Raw genomic sequence first — 21,348 nt, 5'->3', positions numbered from 1 at the left:
GTACTAAGATTCAGGCTTTTTAGCATACTGTTGTGTGGTCTTTCACACACGTAGAATCATCCGATCACCACCACGGTTAGAAATCATTCCGTTGGTTGGAAGGTAGTGAGTTCACTCAGTCAATTGCTCAGTCACAGATCACACTCCTCCTTCGACTCTCTCTTTTTTTTTTTTTTGAGACGGAGTTTCGCTCTTTTTACCCAGGCTGGAGTGCAATGGCGCGATCTGGGCTCACCGCAACCTCCGCCTCCTGGGTTCAAGCAATTCTCCTGCCTCAGCCTCCCGAGTAGCTGGGACTACAGGTGTGCGCCACCACGCCCAGCTAGACTCTCTTTTTTTTTTGACATGGAGTCTCACTCTGCTGCCCACGCTGGAGGGCAATGGTGAGATCTTGGTTCACTGCAGCCTCTGCCTCCCAGGTTCAAGTGATTCTCCTGCCTCAGGCTCTCGAGTAACTGGGACTACAGGCATGTGCCACCATGCCTGGCTAATTTTTATATTTTTAGTAGAGATGGGGTTTCGCCATGTTGGCCAAGATGGTCTCGAACGCTTGACCTCAGGTGATCCGCCTGCCTCCGCCTCCCACAGTGCTGGGATTACAGGCGTGAGCCACCACGCCCGGCCCTCCTTCTTCTACTCTTTTCCCTGCTTCTCACTGCTGTACTTAGTCTTAAAGAAAAAAAAAAAAGAACTGTTCTGTTACTCTCTAAATGCTAAATGCCCTGCGTCCTTAGTCAGCCCCTCTCCTACCCCAGCTCTAGTAGCCACTGATCGGCTTTGTAGCTGCTGGTGTGGTTGTAAAAAACTCTTATGGCTCCTCTTAATCTTGTAATATAGAGACCTAGTGTTTGCTACATTGGAATGTTGTCTTGATCTCTTTCCAAGGCAAAGAGTTCTCATGGGTCCTCATCTTCGGAGAAACTGTTTTTTTTTTTTTTTTGAGATGGAGTCTCATTCTGTTGCCCAAGCTGGAGTGCAATGGTTGCAGGTTGGCTCACTGCAACCTCCGTCTCCCGGTTCAATCAAGTTTCCTGTCTCAGCCTCTTGAGTAGTTGGGATTACAGGCATGAGCCACCATGGCTAGCTAATTTCTGGTAGAGATGGGGTTTCTCCATGTTGGCCAGGCTGGTCTCGAACTCCTGGCCTCGAGAGATCTGCCCGCTTTGGCCTCCCAAAGTGCTGGGATTATAGGCGTGAGCCACTGTGCCCGGCCGAAACTTGTTTTAAGAAGCAAAAGTTCCTGAGATGTTTACTCAGAAAAAAAGGAAAAAAAAAAAAGAAGCAAAAGCAGCATGTAATCCCAGCACTTTGGGAGGCCAAGGTAGGTGGATTACCTGAGGTCAGGAGTTCAAGACCAGCCTGGCCAATGTGGCAAAACCCTGTCTCTACTAAAAATACAAAAAAATATTAGCACAGCATGGCGGCATGCGCCTGTAATCCCAGCTACTAGGGAGGCTGAGGCAGGAGAATCACTTGAACCTGGGAGGCAGAGGTTGCAGTGAGCCGAGATCATGCCATTGCACTCCAGCCTGGGCGACAAGAGTGAAACTCTGTCTTGAGGGGGAAAAAAAAAAAGGAGGGGGCATGGGGGCTCACACCTGTAATTCCAGTGCTTTGGGAGGCCAAGGTGGGAGGATCATTTGAGTACAGGAGTTTGAGATCACCCTGGGCAACATAGGGAGACCCTGTTTCTCTCTCTCTCTTTTTTTTTTAAAGACAGGGTTTCACCATGTTGATCAGGCTGGTCTCGAACTCCTAACCTCATGATCCACCTGCCTCGGCCTCCCAAAGTGCTGGGATTACAGGCATGAGCCACCACGCCCCATACGTTTCTTGAAATAATTTTTTTATCATTTTTTTATTTCTTTTTTCCCAAACTGGATATGATCTAAATAATTTTTTTTTTTTTTTTTAAAGAGAAAGAAACAAAAGTTGGCCAGGTGTGGTGGCTCACACCTGTAATTCCAGCACTTTGGGAGGCAGGAGGATTCTTTGAGGCCTGGAGTTCAAGACCAGCCTGGACAACATAGAGAGGCCCTGTCTCTATTAAAAAAAAATAATAAAAAAAAGCAAAAGTCTCCTGTGAAAATAAATTTGAATTGTGTATTATTGTTGCAAAAGGAAAGTATTATCTTTAGAATTGGAAAAAGAAGCGGCCGGGTGCGGTGGCTCACGCCTGTAGTCCCAGCACTTTGGGAGGGCAGGGTGGGCGGATCATGAGGTCAAGAGATCGAGACCATCCTGGCCAACTTGGTGAAACTCCATCTCTACTAAAAATACAAAAATTAGCCGGAGGTGGTGTCACAAGCCTGTAGTCCCAGCTACTTGGGAGGCTGAGGGAGGGGAATTGCCTAAACCTGGGATGCAGTGAGCCAAGATTGTGCCACTGCACTCCAGCCTGGTGACAGAGTGAGACTCTGTCTCAAAAATAATTGGAAAAAGAAGTCCTTTTTTTTTTTTTTTTTTAGACAGGCTTACTCCATCGCCCAGACTGGAGTGCAGTGGTGCACTTGGCTCACTGCAGCCTCCACGACCTCCACCTCGGTGGTTCAAGCAATTCCCCTACCTCAGCCTCCCAGGTAGCTGGGATTACAGGTGTGTGCCTCCATGCCTGGCTAATTGTTTTGCATTTTTAGTAGAGACGGGGTTTCACCATGTTGGTCAGGCTGATCTTGAACTCCTGACCTCGTGATCCCTCTGCCTTGGCCTCCCAAAGTGTAAGGATTATAGATGTGAGTCACCGACCCCGGCAGGAAAAAGAAGTCTTGAGACTAATATGAAAGGGGACCCTGAGAGGCCAAGGCAGCTGAGTTTCCGGTTGTCCTGGGAAGCCTGGAGTCATCTGCAAAGCCTTTAGCTTCCATGCACTGTCCCACTCTGCTGGCTCTCATTTCACTGTACTTTCTCTTCCCTACTTTGCTTGCTTCTAAAAAAATCTTGACCATGTGTGGTGGCTTGTACCTGTCATCCCAGCACTTTTGGATACCAAGGCCGGTGGATCACTTGAGCCCAGGAGTTTGAGACCAGCCTGGGTGATATATGGAGGCCCTGTCTCTCTCTCTCTCTTTTTTTTTGGAGACAGAGTCTCGCTGTGTCACCTAGACTGGAGTGCAGTGGTGCAATCTCAGCTCACTGTAACCTCTGCTTCCCAGGTTCAAGTGATGCTCCTGCCTCAGCCACTCCAGTATCTGGGATTACAGGCGCAAGCCACCATACCTGGCTAATTTTATATTTTTACTCGAGATGGGGTTTACCATGTTGGTCAGGCTGGTCTTGAACTCCTGACCTCAAGTGATCTGCCTGCCTTCACATCCCAGAGGTTGGGAGTACAGGCGTGCACCACCATACCTGGCTTTTTTTGTTTTGTTTTGTTTGAGACAGAGTCTCACTCTGTCACTTAAACTGGAGTGCATTGGCACAATCTCAGCTCACTGCAACCTCTGCCTCCCAGGTTCAAGGATTCTCCTGCCTCAGCCTCCCAAGTAGCTGGGATTACAAGCAGGCGCCACCACGCCTATCTAATTTTTTGTATTTTTAGAAGAGATAGGGTTTCACCATGTGGGCCAGGCTGGTCTCGAACTCCTAACCTCATGTGATCTGCCTGCCTTGGCCTCTCAAAGTGCTGGGATAACAGGCGTGAGGCACTGCACCCAGCCCTGTCTCTATTTTAAAAATAACCTTTCATGTGTATTTTATTAAAAAATTTTTAGGCCAGCCATGGTGGTTCATGCCTGTCATCCCATCACTGGGAGGCTAAGGCAGATGGATCACCTGAGTTTGGGAGTTTGAGAACAGCCTGACCAACATGGAGAAACCCCATGTCTACTAAAAATATAAAATTAGCCATGTGTGGTGGTGCATGCCTGTTATCCCAGCTACTCGGGAGGCTGAGGCAGGAGAATCGCTTGAACCAGGAGGCGGAAGTTGTGGTGAGCTGAGATTGTACCATTGCACTCCAGCCTGGGCAAGAAGAGTGAAACTCTGTCTCACAAAAAAACATTTTTTTTTTTTTTTTTTTTGAGACAGAGTCTTGCCCTGTTGCCCAGGCTGGAGCAACAGAAGAGCGTAGGGCCCTCCTTGTCCTGCTCACGATCACATCCCTGCCACTCCCTGCCACTGGGTACAGGACCAGGCCCAGGGAAGGAGCCCAGAACCTGCCAGATAAGCTGAGAACGAGGCTCATCTGCTTTTCTGCCTCTTCGTTAGCCTTCTCTGGGCTGCTGATTGAGCGACTAGTTTAGAATTTTCCTCCTTCCAAAAGGGATATGAGGCAACAACTTTTAAAAATATGCAAAAGGCGGGGCACGGTGGCTCACCCTATGATCCCGCACTTTGGGAGGCCGAGGTATTGCTTGAGCCCCAGGAGTTCAAGACCAGCTTGGCTAACATGGCGAAACCCTGTTCTGCTCAGTGCACACCCTTGGGGCCCACTGTTACCCTGACTTAGAAGGTCAGGACTGGTTCCCAGATGAGGAAGAAGGGGAAGCTGGCCCAGCAGGGGAGCAGCCTGTACAAAGGCCAAATAGGATGCCTGTGTGACGCCTGCCCTTCTGCTCCTTGCAGGATACTCTAGCCGGAGAGTCCAGAGCCCCAGCAGCAAGAGCAATGATACCCTGAGCGGCATCTCTTCCATTGAGCCCAGCAAGCACTCGGGCTCCTCCCACAGCGTGGCCTCAGTGAGCAGCGGGTGGTAGGCCAGGACTCCAGGGCAGACAGGGCTCTGGGGCAGACAGGGCTCCAGGGCTCCAGGACTCCTGGACATTGGGCAGACAGGGCTCCAGGGCATTGGGCTTATCCCTCCTGAGAACTCTGCCTTAAGCAAGCTTATGGACTGGTAGAGTGAAGGGAGGTGAAGATTCATTCATTCATTCATTCATTCACTCACTCACTCACTCACTCACTCTCTCTCACTCCTCTACCCACAAAGGCTCTCAGGGATTGTCCCTAATCACTCACTGTGCCAGGTGTTGGGAGAAAGGTGGGCAGGTGCAGAGGAGAGAAACCGATGGTCTCTTGAGGAGACCCGTACCTGTGAAAGTGCAGGTTGTTCATTCATCAGCCACTGACAAGCCCCTGTGTCATACCAGGGACTCTGCCAGGCACTGGGGGTGTGGAGATAAATAAAGGCAGAAGGTGGGCTTCTCCTGGGGTGTGGCTTTTGGTTCAGCAAGCGGAGTCCCAACTCTGAGCCAGGCTGGCACAGGGGCAAGCAAGAGCTGGGGGTGCCCACAGCCCAGTGGGGTGGGCGGCTGCTTGTGTGCATGAGAGGCAGGGCCCTGGCACAGAATGGGTACTCTGTGTTCTTGTCCAAGAGGTAGAGGAACCGTGGAGTAGGGGATGGACACACCAGTCAGGAGCAGGCTCAGGGGGGTTTATAGGTTCCTGGGCTGGGTGTTGGTTTCAGGATTCCTTTCTGCTTTGGTGGCTTCTATGAGGCAGCATCGGACACTTGGAGTTTGTGGTTCTAGGCCATTCTGAGGGTGTGGATGCTGTGGCCAGGGACGAGCTTGGGGATGGCATTTGGAGGGTGTGTGTGGCCCATGGTCAGGCAGTAGGGGAGAGCTCAAGGGGCCCTGCAGAGGGTCTGGGAAGGCTTCATTCTTTGTTCTTGTACTGATTGGTGCCCAGATGGTGGCAGTGAACGCATCCAGCCCCACAGCTGCGTGCTCGGGACCATGGGATGCCAGAGGGATGGAGGAGTCTCTGACCACCAGCGATGGCAACGTGGAGAGCCTCTACATGCAAGGTGTGGCCAGGAGGTGCCTGAGCTTCAAGGGCAGGGTGGGTGGCAGGAACGGTCCCTTCCTAGGAGCCTGGCCAGGCTCGGGTCACTTTGCCCCTCACTATGCTGCCCCAAATCCCAATTGGGTGATTTCCAGCCATTTCTGAACAAGGGACAGTGTCTAGGAACAAACCTGGTCTGAAAGAAGGCCTGGAACCTGAGCTGCCCTGGCCATGTGACCCCACCCAGGTCTTGCCCTTCAAGGCCCTCTTGCCTTCTTGATGTTCTGAGCCCCGTATTGGGTGAGACTGTGCTGGGGTTGACTCTCCCTTCTTGCCCCACCCATGCTCAGGCATGGAGCTGTTCGAGGAGGCTCTACAGAAGTGGGAGCAGGCATTAAGCGTGGGCCAGCGGGGGGACAGCGGCAGCACCCCCACGCCGGGGGATGGCCTCCGGAACCCAGAGACTGTGTCAGAGCCACTCTCTGAGGTAGGTGGTCTTCTGTGTCCCCCTGCACCCATGGGAGAAGGTTGGCAGCACAGGAGAGGGGCAGCCACCCCTTGGGAGGCAGGCAGGCTTCTGTCCTCTGGGACTGTGGATTTCCCTCCACGAGGGTGTTATTTACATGAAACAAAACAATTCATGTTCAGCACGATGCCTGGTGCTCGGTAAACAGCTGTGTCGAGAATCACACCCCTCTCAACCCCGTAAAGGGCAATGTGCAGTCCTGAAAGACTGGAAGGGAAGACGCTTCTGTTAAGAGCTGGCTGCATTACCAGACCTTTTTTTTTTTTTTTTTTTTTTGTTAGGATGGAGTATCACACTGTCACCCTGGCTGGAGTGCAGTGGCATGATCTCAGCTCACTGCAACCTCCACCTCCTGGGTTCCAGCGATTCTGCTGCCTCAGCCTCCTGAGTAGCTGGGATTATAGGTGCCCATGACCACACCCAGCTAATTTTTTGTATTTTTAGTAGAGACGGGGTTTCAGCATGTTGGACAGGCTGGTCTCAAACTCCTGACCTTGTGATTCACCTGCCTCAGCCTCCCAAAGTGCTAGGATTACAGGTGTGAGCCACCATGCCCAGCCCCTTTTTTTTTTAAATGTATTTTTTTTGGGCACCATCCAAGTTTTCTACAGTGAATATTTTATTTATTTATTTATTTTTATTTTTTTTATTAGAGATGGGGTTTCAACATGGTCTCAATCTCTTGACCTCGTGATCTGCCTGCCTCGGCCTCCCAAAGTGCTGGGATTACAGGCGTGAGCCACCGCACCCGGCCTATTTATTTATTTTTAAGATGGGGTCTTGCTCTGTTGCCCAGGCTGGAGTGCAGTGGTGCGATCTTCACTCACTGCAACCTCCACCTCCTAGATTCAAGTGATTCTCCTGCCTTAGCCTCCTGAGAAGCTGGAATCACAGGCACCTGCCACCATGCCCAACTAATTTTTGTATTCTTAGTAGAGACAGGGTTTTACCACGTTGGCCAGGCTGGTCTCAAACTCCCCACCTCAAGGGATCCACCTGCCTCAGCCTCCCAAAGTGCTGGAATTATAGGCATGAGCCACTGAACCCGGCCTACAGTGAATATTTATTATTTCAGTATCAGGAAAGGAAAATGAAGTTCAAAGGCTAAAATTAAAATTTCTGTGGCCAGGCGTGGTGCCTCACACCTGCACTTTGGGAGGCTGAGGCAGGAGGATCAGTTGAGCCCAGGAGTTTGAGATCAGCTGGTCATTGTCCCAGCTGCTCAAGAGGCTGAGGTGGCAGGATTGCTTGAACTGAGGATATCCAGGCTGCGGTGATCCAGCCACTGCACTCCAGGCTAGGCAACGCAGTGAGACCCTGTCTCAAAAAAAAAAAAGAAAAAAGAAAAGAAAATAAGCTCAAATCCCGCTGAGCTCGTAACTTCTGCTGGCATGTGGACAGATGGGCCCCCCCTCTTTCAGGAGCAGCTTGACAATATCTGGAGAATCATCTGGGGCCTAGCTAGGAAGTAGGAATAACTTCAGCCATTAAAAACAGAGGGAGTTAGCCGGGCATGGTGGCTCACGCCTGTAATCCCAGCATTTTGGGAGGCCGAGGTGGGTGAATCACCTGAGGTCAGGAGTTCAAGACCAGCCTGGCCAACATGGTGAATCCCTGCCTCCACTAAAAATACAAAAATTAGCTGGACATAGTGGAGCATGCCTGTGATCCCAGCTACTTGAAAGGCTGAGGAAGGAGAATTGCTTGAACCCAGGAGGTGGAGATCGCAGTGAGCCGAGATCATGCCACTGCACTCTAGCTTGGGCGACAGAGTAAGACTTACTCCATCTCAAAAAAAAAAAAAAAAAAGAGGGAGTTGAATCCAGGGAATTGGTTGCATAGGTGAAGGTGGAGCTGGAGGGACATGGGGAGGAGGTGGTGAGCCTAGAGCTTGGGCCAGGGCTGTCTTGTGGGGGCTGGAACCACAGTGGAGCAGGGGATGTGGGCACTTCTGGCGGCGGAGGTAGAAGGAGGAGGGGAGGATTTCTCTGCCTACTTCTCTCTCACCCCTGCCTTCATTCCTCCACCCGTGTCTCCCATTGGCTGAGAGCCAGCTGGCAGGGGAACCTGGGAAATAGCTTGTGGAACAAGGATGGGGCTGTGTCTGGCACAGCTGCTAACAAGTTGGAAGGTTTCATGCCCTCTGTCCCTGCTGGGGCGTGAGCTCAGGGGCATGATCGCTGCAGTGGTAGGGGTGTGAAGGTTGGGGTTTAAAGTGACTCAAACCCTTGGGTGTCTGCAGTTGTAGCTGGATCAGGTCCTGTCTGCAGGTGGGCAGGGAATGAGCAGCTGTAGAAGTGTGTTAGGGAGAGGCCGGGCATGGTGGCTCACGCCTATAATCCAAGCGCTTTGGAGGCCAAGGCGGGCGGATCACCTGAGGTTGGGAGTTTAAGACCAGCCTGACCAACATGGTGAAACCCCGTCTTTTTTTTTTTTTTTTGAGACGGAGTTTTGCTCTTGTTACCCAGGCTGGAGTGCAATGGCGCGATCTCGGCTCACCGTAACCTCTGCCTCCTGGGTTCAGGCAATTCTCCTGCCTCAGCCTCCTGAGTAGCTGGGATTACAGGCACGCGCCACCATGCCCAGCTAATTTTTTTTTATATTAGTAGAGACGGGGTTTCACCATGTTGACCAGGATGGTCTCGATCTCTTGACCTTGTGATCCACCTGCCTTGGCCTCCCAAAGTGCTGGGATCATAGGCGTGAGCCACTGCGCCCGGCCATATTTACTTATTTTGAAACAGAATCTCGCTCTGTCATCCAGGCTAGAGTACAGTGGTGCGATCTCAGCTTACTACAACCTTTGCCTCCCGGATTCAAGCACCTCTCCCGCCTCAGCCTCCCATGTAGCTGGGACTACAGGCGCCCACCACTATGCCTAGCTAATTTCTGTATTTTTAGTAGAGGCAGAGTTTCACCATGTTGGCTGGGCTGGTCTCGAACTCCCAACCTCAGGTGACCCACCTGCCTTGGCCTCCCTAAGTGCTGGGATTACAGGCGTGAGCCACCGTGCACGGCCTCACTTTTTTGCTGGAGCCCCCTGAAGCACAGTTTTTTGAGGGTGAAGGTATCTGTTTTTCCGTTTTGTTGAGTGTGCATCTGATGTCACATCTAAGACCCATTACCTTACTTGAGAGCTTTTCACAGTGACACACACTTGTGCCAAAACTGCAAGGCTCTGCTGGCCACACAGGGCGGGTCCCGGCCCTGCCTGAGAACTGAGCAAAGGGGCAGTGGGTCTGGGGTCCTGTAGGCTTGGGGCTGCATCCAAGCTCTGCCAGGCTCTGCTGGCCATGGGGACCTCTTAACCTTGCGTTTTACCTGTGAAATGGGGTCCTAGTGATCCCGGTCTCAGAGGGACACTGTGAGGCTGAATGATGAGGCACCTGGCCCAGGGTGGCACTCAGTGGATGCCGCCATTTCCATCATTTGCATCCCTCTCTGAGCTCTTCTGACCAGTGCTCCCCAGTGGCCTCGGCTTCATCTCCTCCCCATGGGTCCAGTTACAGGCAGGTGCAGGCTCTGGCAGCCTTCGTGGAAAACAGAGTCAGGCTGGCTCATGCCTCCCCTCAGCACTCAGCCCAGAAACTCCAGGGCTGCAGGGAGGCGTGCCCTCTCTTCCCTCGCCTCGACCTGGAGGCCCAGGGGTAGGAACAAGTCATCAAGGCCACAGGATGCTGTGCACTCTTTGGAGCGAAGTGCTGGGTGAACCTTCTCCCCGTCAGACCATCCTCCCACCACTCGCCTCCCTCCCTAGGCCTCTGCCAGTGTTTTCCGGCCACCTGCCTCCTTCCCAGGCGGCTGTCCCTTCGCTGCTTAGCCTGGGTGGCGACGCTGGTGATAACCCATAACCCCAGAGCTTCGCAGTGCTGGAGTCCTCCTCACTTTGCGCTCCAACAACACCGTAAGAATTATTACCTGTCCCTTGCTGCCCCCTGGCATCGGGCACTGTACTTCGCCAGGTGGGTGTTATGCCATGCCCATGCTGCAGAGGAGGGCTCAGAGGCCCAACGCTTTGCCTTCCTAAGCATGCACGGTTAATGCAAACAGGGGCTCCAGTCCGGCTCCTCCTGGATGGCACTGTGTCTACTGAAATGCTGCCTGCACCCCAGGAGCTTCTCAAACTCCTCCTCGGTAGTAATAATTACAGGCTGGGCGAGGTGACTTGCTCCCAGCACTTTGGGAGGCCGAGGCGGGCCGATCACTTGAGGTCAAGAGTTCAGGACCAGCCTGATCTACACGGTGAAACCGTGTCTCTACTAAAAACACAAAATTCAGCTGGGCTTGGCAGTGTACACCTGTAATCCCAGCTACTTGGGAGACTGAGGCAGAAGAATTTCTTGAACCCAGGAGGTGGAGGTTGTGGTGAGCTGAGATTACACCACTGCAGTTCAGGCTGGGCAACAGAGTGAGCATCCATCTCAAAAAAATAAGTAAAGTAATAATTACAATATCTATTCTCAGAGCTACACTTACTGGTGGCCACCACGGGCCAGTCTTGTGTGAAGTGCTTTGCCTACGTATGGTCTTTAAGTTTTCCCTGAGATCTTAGGAGAAAGCACTCTTTTTTTTTTTTTTTGAAACAGAGTCTCACTCTGTCGCCAGGTGCCAGGCTGGAGTGCAGTGGTGCGATCTCGGCTCACTGCAACCTCTGCCTCCTAGGTTCAAGCAATAGGAGAAAGCATTCTTATTTCCCTTGACAGAGAAACTAAGACGAGGCTTGGAATGGGGAAATTATTTGCCTGAGGTCACACAGTGTGGAACTAGTGGTGCCACAATCTGAATCCAGGCATGTGTGGCTCTAGAGCAGTGCTACTCCGTGGAAAGCCACATGCGACATTTAATATTTCCTGTGGACCACAGTAAACAGCACAAAGTAATGGGCAAAATTAATTTTGATAATATACATGTGACCTTTGAACAACGTAGGTTTTTTTTCATTTTTTCTTTTCTTTTTTTTGAGATAAGGGTTTGCTCTGTCCCCTAGGCTAGAGTGCAGTGATGTGATCATGGGCTCAGGCGAGCCTCCCACCTCAGCCTCCTGAGTAGCTGGGGCTACACGTGCCCACTACCATGCCTGGTAAATATTTTTTATATTTTTTGTAGAGACAGGATCTCACCATGTTGCCCAAGCTGCTCTTGAATTCCTGGACTCAAGTGATCCTCCTACCTTGGTCTACCAAAGTGCTGGGATTACAGGCATGAGCCACTGCACCTGGCCAGATTATTTTCAATAAATATATAGGAGAATGTTTTGGAAATTTATGACAATTTTGAAAATGTCACAGATGAACCCACTTAACCTGGAGATACTGAAAGAATTATGAAAAATACATGTCATGAATGCATAAAATATATGTAGATACTAGGCTTTTTAATTTACTAACATAAAATACACACAGATCAGCTGGGCACAGCAGCTCACACCTGTAATCCCAGAACTTTGGGAGGGCAAGGTGGGTGGATCACCTGAAGTTAGGAGTTCAACACCAGCCTGGCCAACATAGTGAGGCTGAGGCAGGAGAATCACATGAATCCAGGAGGTGGAGGTTGCAGTGAGCAGAGACTGTGCCATTACAGTTCAGCCTGGGCAACAAGAATACAACTTCATCTCAAAAAAAAAAAAAGCTGGGCATGGCGGCTCATGCCTGTAATCTCAACACTTTGGGAGGCCGAAGTGAGCGGATCACCTGAGGTCAGGAGTTTGAGACCAGCCTGGCCAACATGGCTAGACCCCATCTCTACAAAAAAATAAAAATAAAAAAAGGCGTGGCTCAACGCCTGTAACTCCAGCACTTTGGGAGGCCGAGGCAGGCAGATCACAAGGTCACGAAGTTAGGAGTTCAAGACCAGCCTGGTGAACAAGGTGAAACCCCATTGCTACTAAAAATACAAAAATTTGCTGGGTGTGGTGGCATGCACCTGTAATCCCAACTACTCAGGAGGCTGAGGCAGGAGAATCACTTGAACCCGGGAGGCAGAGGTTGTAGTGAGCTGAGATGGTGCCACTGCACTCCAGCCTGGGTGACAGAACAAGATTCCATCTTACAAAAGAAAAAAAAAAGCAAAACCACACATCTATTATAAAAAGTTAAAATTTGGGCCAGGTGTGGTGGCTCACGCCTGTAATCCCAACACTTTGGGAGGCCAAGGTGGCCAGATCACCTGAGGTCAGGAGTTCAAGACCAGCCAGGCTAACATGGGGAAACCCCGCCTCTACTAAAAATACAAAAATTAGCCCAGTGTGGTGGTGCATGCCTGTGATCCCAGATCCTCAGGTGGCTGAGGCAGGACCCTGGACACTTGAACCTGGGAGGTGGAGATATATGTGTATATATATATATATATCTTTTTTTTTTTTTTTGAGTTGGAGTTTCACTCTTGTTGCCCATGCTGGAGTGCAGTTTCCGGCTCACCAAAACCTCCACCTCCCAGGTTCAACTGATTCTCCTGCTTCAGCCTCCCAAGTAGCTGGGATTACAGGTGCATGCTACCACCATGCCTGGCTGATTTTTGTATTTTTAGTAGATATGGTGTTTCGCCGTGTTGACCAGGCTGGTCTCAAACTCCTGACCTCAGGTGATCCCCCTGCCTTGGCCTCCCAAAGTGCTGGGATTAAAGGTGTAAGCCACCACACCTGGCCTTTAATTTTATTTTTAAATTTTAATCTTATTCATTTATTTATTTATTTTGAGACCAGGCTATGCAACTGGCTATTTTTTGTGTTTTTGGTTTTACCATGTTGCCAAGGCCAGTCTCAAACTCCTAGGCCCAGGTGATTCACCTGCCTCGGCCTTCCAGTGTGCTGGGATTACTGGTGTGGATCATTGTGCCTGGCCCAGTGATTCTCTTTTCTCTTTTCTCTCTCTCTCTTTCTTTCTTTCTTTCTCTCTCTTCTTTCTTTCTCTATCTCTTTTTCTCTTTCCTTTCTTTTTTCTTTTTTTTTTTTTTCTCTTTCCTTTCTTTCAACAGAGTCTCACTGTGTCGCCAGGCTCCAGGCTGGAGTGCAGTGGCGCCATCTCAGCTCACTGCAACCTCTGCCTCCTGTGTTCAAGCAATTCTTCTGCCTCAGCCTCCCTAGTAGCTGGGACTACAGGCGTGTGCCACCACACCCAGCTAATTTTGTATTTTAGTAGAGATGGGGTTTCACCATGTTGGCCCGGATGGTCTCAATCTCTTGACCTCATGATCCGCCCACCTCGGCCTCCCAAAGTGCTGGGATTACAGGTGTGAGCCACTGTACCCGGCCTATTATTTATTTTTTGAGACAGTCTTGCTCTGTCGCCCAGGCTGGAATGCAGTGGCACCATTCCAGCTCACTGCAACCTCAGCCTCCTGGGCTCAAGTGATCCTCCTACCTCAGCCTCCTGAGTAGATGGGACTACAGGTACATGCCGGCTTAATTTTTGTATTTTTTGTAGAGATGGGGTCTTTCCATGTTGCCTCGGCTGGTCTCAAACTTCTGGGCTCAAGAGATTCTCCTGCCTCTGCCTCCCAAAGTTCTGGGATTATAAGTGTGAGCCACCTCACCCAGTCTACTTTTCTGCCTTATGATTTCTTTTTTTTGTTGTTTTTGAGATGGAGTCTCGCTCTGTCACCCAGGCTGGAGTGCGGTGGCGTGATCTCGGCTCACCGCAACCTCCACCGCCCAGGTTCAAGCAATTCTCCTGTCTCAGTCTCCAGAGTAGCTGGGACTATAGGCGCACGCCACCATGCCTGACTAATTTTTTTTGTATTTTAGAGATGGGGTTTCACCATGTTGGTCAGGCTGGTCTTGAACTCCTGACCTCACATGATCCACCCGCCTTAGCCTCCCAAAGTGCTGGGATTACAGGCATGAGCCACTGTGCCTGGCAACTTATGATTTCTTTAATAACATTTTACTGACCCCCCCCCCCCAACCCTCCCACCCCTTTCACCCCCTCAGTAAGACTTCTGGTCAACAGTAGGTTATTTATTAGTAGTTAACAACCTACTAATAACTCCCTCTACTTTTGGAGGAGTCAAAGGTTCTACGTGGGCCAGGCGCCTGTAATCCCAGCACTTTGGGAGGCTGAGGCAGGAGGAGTACTTGAGCCCATAAGTTTGGAACCAGCCCGGGCAACGTGGCAAAACCCTGTCTCTACCAAAAAAAAAAAATACAGAAATTAGCCGGGCATGGTGATGTATGCCTGTAGTCCCAGCTGCTATGGAGGCAGAGGCGGGAGGACCACTTGAACTCAGGAGGTTGAGGCTGTGGTTAGATGTGATTGTGCTACTGCACTGTGGGCTGGGTGATAGAAGGAGACCCTCTCTAAAAAAACAAAAAATGTTTTATGTGGATTTTCAACTGTGTGGGCACAGGTACCCTAAGGCCACCATTTTTAAGGGTCAGCTGTACTTTATGTAACCTGGTATATCCAAAATGTGATCGTTTCAGCGTGTAATCAACAGAAAAGATTCCTGGGATGGGCTACGCTTTTTGGTGCGGTGTTTGGAATCTGGTGTGCATTTAGACTCTGGGGCTGTCTGGGTTTCCCGTGCTCAGCTGCCACACGTGGCTGGTGGCTCTGTATCGAGCAGTGAAGGTCTAGAGCCTCTGTGCTTAGCTGCTGAGCCCCAGAGCTTCTCCCCTTTCCCCAGGGACCTGGGGGCAGGGAAGGGGCTGTTTTCACGGGGAGCTTGGAGGGTCTGGGTTGAGGCTCATGGTTTTTACGGCAGCCAGAGTCACAGCGGAAGGAGTTTGCGGAGAAGCTGGAGTCCCTGCTGCACCGTGCCTACCACCTGCAGGAGGAGTTCGGCTCCACCTTCCCCGCGGACAGCATGCTGCTGGACCTCGGTGAGCTGGGCCTGGCGCAGGCGGGGTGGGCATGGAGGGTGGCAGGAATGGAGGTGAGGAGAAGGTGCGAGAACCGAGGCGTGGTCCTCAGTGCAGCCAATGAATCAGGATCCCCGGGGCTCTTGGACCTCACGTGATCCAGCACCTTATTGCACAGATGGGGAAACTGAGGTGTTCCCTTCTCCACGGAAGGCTGGAGCACAGCTGAAGGGAGGCCCTGGGAATCCCCAGCGAGTACACCTGGCCCTGTCCCCTTTGGGTGCGACCTTGGGGCTCGTTTGACAGCATCTCCCCGATGGCTCTCCCAGGCCTTCTCTTCGAGTCCCTTCCTGAGGCTCAAACTGCGTGGACGGATGGGGTGCTTCCTGGGAGGCTCACTGAGAGCAGGCCAAGGGCCAAGACCAGAGCTCTGTTGTTGGGTGGGTTGAGGTGAAATGTGACGTTACTGAGGGAAACCGAGTCGTTCTGCCAAATAGCCACTGTCGTCTCTGTGCCCGCATGTCCCGGACCCCTGCAGTGAATGACCCCTGGGTCCCTCCCTGTGCACTCAGCCCTGTCAGGGATAGTATCAGATTCCCGAGGGTCTAGCTCCCTGCCTCTGCCAGTGGGGACACAGAACTGGAGTGGGTTGGGACAGCCACGAGCCCTGCCCTGGCTTCTCCCCACCTGCTTTCCGCATGGCTTCTCTGTTGGAGGAATCTGCCTCCTGTGGCCTCCCTTCATGGCAGAAAGGGCGGGGGGACCTTCCCCGCTGCAGGTCTGTGGCCTTTGCTAACTTGCCCACCAAACCTTTCCTGATCACCCCGGAGGTCCACACCCCTCAGCCCTTGGTGGAGCAGGGAGGGGAACCCCAGGTGAGCGGCTGTGGACTCTCTCAAGCCCTTGGTATCAGTGGCTGAGTTTCAGCTTGTCAGAGGACAGAGGCGGCTTGTCCAGGGCCACACAGAGCAGCAGAGTCCTCCCCTGCAGAGCTCGGGGGCCTTCAGACCTCAGGTCTAGCAGTGTGACCCATGAGCCTGGCAGAGCCACTCACCGGCCAAGAGCCCACACCTGAGGCTGACAACCTCTGAGGATGTCGTGGGGATTGAAGGAGGTCACTCACTGAAGTGACGAGTCCAGTGTCTTCACACAGAAGCACTCGGCATGTCAGAGCTTTGCCCCTGAGCATGGGCATTGCAGACCCAGGAGGAAGCCTCCCCTGGGCCTGGTGGGGGGCTTTGGGTACTGGGATTCCCACTGAGCACTGTGCTGGGAGTCTCAGCCCCTCCCTCTCTCGCTGCTCCTCCCAGAGAGGACCCTCATGCTGCCCCTGACCGAGGGCTCGCTGCGGCTGCGACCGGACGACGAGGACAGCCTGACCTCAGAGGATTCCTTCTTCTCCGCTACTGAGGTGACTTGGGTGGGGACCAAGCCTGGGGTGGGGTGAAGGCCAGGCCTCTTCTACAGGCTCATGGGGCCGGCACTGGGTCATGGGAAAGTGGAGGCATTTCCTCCGACGGGAGCAGAGTTTGGATGCTCCCACGGGCCTCCTTGAAGCTGTCGGGGATGGGGGAGGGCTGAGAAATCGGGGGCCATTGTCCTGTGGGTGAGAGCAGGGGTTCTGCCCCAAAGGGCTCCAGCCGTGTCAGCCTCTCCCTCCTCCAGACCGCTGTGCCCATTGCTTGGCCTCAGTCTCCTGCCATGGGCACGTGGATCAGGCACGGGAGGACATGTACATGTGCCCTTTAGGTGGCCTCTTTGGGAAGGTGCCCTGGAGATGGGGATGCTAAGGGCCAGAGCTGGGCTCGAACTGGGGCCTCCTGGCCAGTTCCCTCCGACATCCCTTCAGAGAGATTGGCAGTGGGCAGGCACCTGGGGTGGCCACTGTGGCTGCCCGATGAGCAGGTCCCCTCTAGCCGCAGCATGCTGCTCACCCGGGCTTCCCCGGCCCCCTCCTCTGCACCCTCCCCCAGCTCTTCGAGTCCCTGCAGGCCGGAGATTATCCGATCCCACTCTCCAGACCTGCCGCTGCCTACGAGGAGGCCCTGCAGCTGGTGAAGGAGGGGAAAGTGCCCTGCCGGACCCTCAGGTGAGCAGGGGTGGAGCGAGGGAGGGGACAGGAGGCAGTGGGTGACCCTGGCCCTTGTGGGAGGCGGAGAAGCCAGTGGTGCTTGGTGAGGACTCAGCCTGAGTGAGTCCAGGCTGCCTGGGGGCTGTGGTGAGCTGGCGACAGCTCCTCCCCCAGCTGCAGAGGGCCTGGATGGACCCATACTGGCAGGTCTGGTATCAATAATGACAGTAACAAATGAACATAATTCATAAAGAACAATAGTTAATGCCTGTTCTAAATTCTGAGAGGCTGTTTGCTTCTACAGCACATACACTAAAAAAAAATTGGAATGGGTCTGGCACGGTTGCTCATGCCTGTAATCCCAGCACATTGGGAGCCTGAGGCAGGCGGATCACGAGGTCAGGAGTTTGAGGTCAGCCTGACCAACACGGTGAAACCCTGTCTCTACTAAAAATACAAAAATTAGCCAGGCGTAGTGGCTCGCACCTGTAATCCCAGCTATTCAGGAGGTTGAGGCAGGAGGATTGCTTGATCCTGGCAGATGGAGGTTACAGTGAGCCGAGATTATGCCATCGCACTCCAGGCTGGGCAACAGAGCAAGATTCCGCCTCAAAAAAAAAAAAAGAAGGAATGGTACAGAGAAGATTAGCATGGTCCCGGTGCAAGATGACACACAGATTTCCCAAGCATTCCATATAAAAACAAAAGTAAATTCTCAGAGGGGTCCAGCCACACAGGAGGCACTGGTCCTAAGTGCAGTGTCTGGAGGCATCTCCTCCATAGGAGAGTCAGGAACCCAGGCTGTGGGGACAGACAGACCCGGGCGCCTCCAAGTTCTGCTACCCAGAACAAGTCGCTTAACTTCTCTTAGCCTCAGTTTCCTTGTCTGTGGTTATATTTAGGCCTCTTCACCATCTTAAATTAACTTTTTTGTATGATAAAAGACTGCAAACTTTTTTTTTTGTATTTTTAGTACAGATGGGATTTCACTGTGTTGGCCAGGCTGGTCTCAAACTCCTGACCTCAAGTGATCCACCCACCTTGGCCCCCGCAAAGTGCTGGGACTACAGGCGTGAGCCACTGCGCCGGGCCTGAGAACTTGGCTTTTTGATCATGGCTTGCAGATTTCAGTATGTGTGTTTAAAAGTTAACCTGGAGCTGCGTGCAGTGGCTCATGTCTGTAATCCCAGCACTCTGGGAGGCCGAGGCAGGTGGATCACTTGAGGTTCGGAGTTCAAGACCAACCTGGCCAACATGGTGAAATTCCATCTCCACTAAAAATATAAAAATTAGGTGGGGTGCGGTTGTGCGTGCCTGTAGTCCTAGCTTCTTGAGAGTTTGAGGCAGGAGAATCGCTTGAACCTGGGAGGTGGAGGATGTAGTGAGCTGAGATGACACCACTGCACTCCAGCCTGGGTGACAGAGCGAGACTCCTTCTTAAAAAAAAAAAAAGTTAACTGACCAGGAATGAATCAGACACTGGCTGAAGCCGAGGCGATTTAGATGAAGGGTCGCCACCCTGCTGGGTGGTTCACCACATCTGCCATCAGGAGGCAGTTTGGCCATTTCAGTCCTTTGCCAGTGAAGTGTGGGGCGGGTTGTGGCCTAAGCAGGCCTCGGTCATCTCTGTAACCCAGTGCCTGAGAGGCCGACATGTCCTCACAGCTCATCCAGGCAGCCTCGTCCTGTGGCCTGGGAAGACCAAGGCCTCAAGGGAGGCAGGCACCAGCCAGAGGTCACACTGCCAGGCTGAGGCAGGGCCAGGGCTGGAGCCAGAGCCTCTCCCCTCCCCACTCAGGTGCCACCTGACCCCCCGGGGCATCACTGGGCAGGGACCAGGTTGTGTGACGCCATCTGTCCTCCCCTCAGGACGGAGCTGCTGAGCTGCTACAGCGACCAGGACTTTCTGGCCAAGCTGCACTGTGTGCGGCAGGCCTTCGAGGTGGGTGTGGCCTGGGGGCTCCGAGGGGGTGGGAGGCGAGGGGCGGTCAGGCCAGCCACGGCTGTGTGGCATGTACGTGGCTTCCTGGTCCCTGGCCAGCCCTGCTCCCACCCTGGGCTCCTCTGTGGCAGGTGGGCAACCTACCTGGCCTCTTCTGTGGCCCTCTCCATGGGCTTTGAGGGACTGCCATGCCAGCAGCTCACTCCTCTCCCTCCCTCCTTCCCCAGGGGCTTCTGGAAGACAAGAGTAACCAGCTTTTCTTCGGGAAAGTGGGCCGGCAGATGGTGACGGGCCTGATGACCAAGGCCGAGAAGGTAGCAGGGGGTGGGGTAGGGGGCAATTATAAAATGCAAACCTGGCAGGGCGCGGTGACTCATGCCTGTAATCCCAGCACTTTGGGAGGCCAAGGTGGGTGGATCACCTGAGGTCAGGAGCTTGAGACCAACCTGGCCAACATGGTGAAACCCCGTCTCTACTAAAAATACAAAAATTAGCCAGATATGGTGGTGTGCACCTGTAACCCCAGCTACTCAGGAGGCTGAGGCAGGAGAATCGAGTGAACCCAGGAGGCAACGGTTGCAGTGAGCCAAGATGACACCACTGCACTCCAGGCTGGGCAACAAGAGCTAGACTTCATCTCAAAAAAACATAAAATAAAATAAAATGCAAACCACAGAGGGTCCCCCTGAACCCCACCTGCCAGAGGGAACCCCTGTGCACAGGCTGATGTGTGTGCCTCCTACTCCGTTCTGTAGACTCTCCAACCATGGATGCTGTTACTCCGTTTCTAAGCCTTTGCCTACTTACCGTCCCGCAATTTACTCTGGGGTGTAGTGGCATATGGCATGCGTCTCTCCACGCCAGCACCTGGAGGGGTTTTCCCCAACTGTGGAGCGTTCCATTGCGTGGAGAGCACCACACGATGACCCCAATCCCTGATGGATGGACACCTGGGCTGTCTAGTGTTCACCATCACAGACATCACGACTATAATCTTCCTTATGGGGCTCTCTTGAGAGGTTTTCTGTGAGGCAAAGCATGGATATGGCATTTCTGTGTCCTGGACATTTAGAAGGCCGGCAGATATTGCCAGTTGCCTTCCAAAAGGCCTTAACAACTTTAGTTGCTGCCAGCAAGATAAGGGTGTTTCCTCGCATCTTTGATTATTGATGAGGTTGCATAATTTTTGTTTTTGTTTTTTCTTTGAGATGGAGTTTTGCTTTTGTTGCCCAGGCTGTGGTGCAATGGAGCGACTTCGGCTCACTGCAACCTCCGCCTCCCAGGTTCAAGTGATTCTCTTGCCGCAGCCTCCCGAGCATCTGGGATTACAGGCATGCGCCACCACGCCTGGCTAGTTTCGTATTTTTAGTAGAGACGGGGTTTCTCCATGTTGGTCAGGCTGGTCTCAAAGGCCTGACCTCAGTTGATCCACCCGCCTCAGCCTCCCAAAGTGCTGGGATTACAGGCGTGAGCCACCGCGCCCAGAGAGGTTGCATGATTTTTTTGTAGATTGATTACTTGTCTTTTTTTTTTAAACGGGTTTGAGCACAGCTTTTGACCAGTTGGAGAGATGACTGTAAAACACACGTCTGACCTCGTACATCTGCTCCTCACCCGTTACCTGGTCGTAGCCAGCCACCTACAACGCTTGCTTGTGCCTGCTGCCCTGTGAGCTTCATCCCGTCTGGCTGAAGGGCCTTCTAGTGCACCAGACTTGCTGCCTGATCTGGGCTTTGCATGTGCTGGTCTCTACACCAGGAACACTGTTGCTCAATCTTTTTTTTGTTGTTGAGACAAAGTTTTGCTTCCGCTGCCCAGCCTGGAGTACAGTGGCATGATCTCGGCTCACCGCGACCTCCACCTGCATGCTTAAGCCATCCTCCTGCCTCAACCTCCTGAGTAGCTGGGACAACAGGCATGTGCTACCACAGCTGGCTAATTTTTGTATTTTTCGTAGAGACTAGATTTTCCTATGTTGCTTAGGCTGGTCTCAAACTCCTGACCTCAGGTGATCTGCCCTCCTTAACCTTCCAAAAGTGCTGGGCTTACAGATCTGAGCCACCACACCTGGCCTTATTCTTTTTTTTTTTTTTTTTAAAGAAAACAACTTTATTGTGAAATACGCATAGAAGACAGTGTAAAAAAGTATAGGATTTGGCTGGGCATGGTGGCTTATGCCTGTAATCCTAGGAATTTAAGAGGCTGAGATGGGAGGATTGCTTGAGCCCAGGAGTTCAAGGCTACAGTGAGCCATGATTGCACCACTGCTCTCCAGCCTGGCCAACAGA

The 21,348-nt window shown here is 52.4% G+C and overlaps 1 protein-coding gene across 2 annotated transcripts in view; it reads left to right on the top strand.

Annotated features, from left to right (window-relative positions):
- MIGA2 (mitoguardin 2) overlaps positions 1-21,348 on the top strand; it is a 35,072-nt gene that overhangs the window by 6,214 nt on the left and 7,510 nt on the right. For both annotated transcript variants that reach the window (XM_012457997.3, XM_012457998.3), the window contains exons 4-11: positions 4,564-4,676; positions 5,629-5,746; positions 6,075-6,211; positions 14,951-15,068; positions 16,358-16,458; positions 17,021-17,136; positions 18,988-19,060; positions 19,288-19,374. In XM_012457997.3, the coding sequence (XP_012313420.2) occupies positions 4,564-4,676; positions 5,629-5,746; positions 6,075-6,211; positions 14,951-15,068; positions 16,358-16,458; positions 17,021-17,136; positions 18,988-19,060; positions 19,288-19,374 (863 nt within the window). The remainder of the gene's footprint in view (positions 1-4,563; positions 4,677-5,628; positions 5,747-6,074; positions 6,212-14,950; positions 15,069-16,357; positions 16,459-17,020; positions 17,137-18,987; positions 19,061-19,287; positions 19,375-21,348) is intronic.

The sequence above is a fragment of the Aotus nancymaae genome, unplaced genomic scaffold, assembly GCF_030222135.1.
Source record: "Aotus nancymaae isolate 86718 unplaced genomic scaffold, 86718_ANA_hifiasm-v0.15.2.pri h1tg000003l, whole genome shotgun sequence".
Classification (NCBI taxonomy): Eukaryota; Metazoa; Chordata; class Mammalia; order Primates; family Aotidae; genus Aotus; species Aotus nancymaae.
Note: the sequence above shows the minus strand (reverse complement) of the source record. Positions and strands in the feature narration are given on the sequence as shown.